At 70.3% G+C, this 1,985-nt stretch overlaps 1 protein-coding gene across 1 annotated transcript in view; it reads right to left on the reverse strand.

Moving 5' to 3' along the window:
• Nucleotides 1-270: 270 nt before the first annotated feature.
• The window catches only part of RUNDC3A (RUN domain containing 3A), a gene marked incomplete at its 5' end in the record, with an annotated part of 3,697 nt that continues 1,982 nt past the window's right edge, over nt 271-1,985 (reverse strand). The window contains 4 exons of the mRNA XM_010561411.1: nt 271-736; nt 992-1,098; nt 1,271-1,408; nt 1,772-1,929. Coding sequence (XP_010559713.1) covers nt 594-736; nt 992-1,098; nt 1,271-1,408; nt 1,772-1,929 — 546 coding nt within the window. The remainder of the gene's footprint in view (nt 737-991; nt 1,099-1,270; nt 1,409-1,771; nt 1,930-1,985) is intronic.

A 1,985-nucleotide genomic window follows, 5' to 3' on the forward strand; every position in this document is an offset into this window, starting at 1 on the left:
GAGGTGGCTATCCCTGTCGCAGGGATGCCTCTGCAAGGAGGGACAGCTGGTCCCCAAAGCGAGGGACAGGCCAGCCCCCCTGCAGCGCCTGGGTGCGAAGTTGGGGGGGGGGGCTGGGGGGGGGCTGGGCACTAGAGGGCAGGCAAAGCCCGGGTGGGCGCCCAAGGGAAGAGTGGTGCCCCTGGGCCAAGCAGGATGGACACTGGGGCTGTGCTGGGACCTTTGTCCCCGAGGGGTTTTGGCCCTGACCCCCCCTCCCTTGCTCCCCAGCAGCGCTCATTCCCAGTGTCCCTCCATGGCACAGTTCGTTCCCCCCCTGCCCCCCCCATCCCCAGCTCGCATGGGTCCCAGTCTGGCATCCCCCATCCCAACGGGTCCATGTCTCCAGCCAGGGACCAGGCTGGGGGTCCGAGGCGCAGCCGAAGTGGGGTGTCAAGATGGGGAGGGGGATGCCCATCTCCAGCTTCCCTGGTGGGTTCGGTGAGTCCCTCGTCGGTCCCGGGGTGGTGAACTGGGGGGGGGACGAGGTCAGTCCTCTGCCATGATGCTGGACCGGGCAGCTGGGCCGTGGGACGGCGAGGGGGCCGGGGGTCTCAGCTGGGGCTGCGGGTCGGGCTGGCTTCGGTGCTGTCGCTCACCAGGCACTCGTTGGATTTGAGACTGGCCAGGGACTTGCAGCTGGGCAGGGAGGCCAGGGAGCCGCAGAGCCCCAGCATGGAGGGCGTGGGGTCCTTCCCTGCGGGCACAGAGCGGGACGCCGATGTCGCGGGGGGCTGCAGCCTCGCACCCCAGCCCTGCCGCGGGGGGGGGGGGGGGGGGGGGGGGGGCCACCCTCTCCGGGAGGGACCTGGGTGTCCTTGCACTGTTGGGACAGTTTCCCCGGCATGAGGAGGGGGCTGCTGGAGGGGGGAAGGGGGAGTCCAGATGCATGGGTGCGTGTTGGGGGACATGCTGAGCCTTGTGGGGCACCCTACAGTGGGGGGGGTCTTACCCAAGGGGCCCCAGGGCTCGCCTTCGCGCTTGCCCTCGCCCAGGCGCTGGGAGTCGGAGCTGAGGCTGTTCTCGGCCGAGAGCTGGTCGGTGCTCATGAAGCTGTGCCTGCGGAGGGACGGCGCTGAGCCCCCCCACGCCGCTGCCCCCGGGGCCAGGACAGACCTGCCAGCCAGGGCCAGCCCTTCTCCCCATCCCCTGCCCGGGGCAGACCCCCCTCGGGGCGGGATAGGGTGCTGGGTGCAGGTCAGGGCGGCTCTGCCCCCACTGGGGGGGTTACCTCCTGTAGAGCTTGCTGTCCGAGCCACTCTCGTTGCCGTTGAGGGTCCCCAGCGAGGGCCACTGGTTCACCAGGGGTGTCACCATCTCCTTGGAGAGCTGGGCCAGCTGCGGGTTCTCGCAGGGGATCAGTCCCGTCCTGTGGCAAAGGCGGGTGCTCAGCACCCGGCACAGCCGCGAGTGCCGGGGACCTGCCGGCCGACGCGGCCCACGGGACGTATGGGGCATGGGGGACCCACCACGTCCCACAGGACATACGGGACACTGGGGACCCTCCACGTCCCACAGGGCATATGGGGCACCCAAGGCACTGGGAACCCACCACCCATCACACCCCACAGGGCGTATGGGGTGCCGGGGACCACCACTCACCCTGCCCCTCAGGGTCGGTGGGGCACTGAGGACCCATCACCCACCCAGAGCCCATGGGGCACCCAGGCACCAGGGACCCCCACCCACCGCACCCCGCCAGGCCCAGCAGCAGCGGCATCTCCCCACTCACAGCTGCTCTTGCAGCTCCAGGATGATGCCCTCCAGCTCCCTCTTCTCCAGCTGGTTCTGCACCACCACCTCCTCCAGGCGCAGCTTCAGCCGCTTGTTCTGCGCCTCCAGGTCCTTCAGCTGCGACTCCCGCAGCCGCACCAGCTCCTCCAGGTATCCCTGCATGAGGCCACTGTCAGACCCACCGGACCCCCCCCCCCCCCCCCCCCACCCCC

Source organism: Haliaeetus leucocephalus, unplaced genomic scaffold (assembly GCF_000737465.1).
Source record: "Haliaeetus leucocephalus isolate CR32 unplaced genomic scaffold, Haliaeetus_leucocephalus-4.0 Scaffold144, whole genome shotgun sequence".
NCBI classification, from domain to species: domain Eukaryota; kingdom Metazoa; phylum Chordata; class Aves; order Accipitriformes; family Accipitridae; genus Haliaeetus; species Haliaeetus leucocephalus.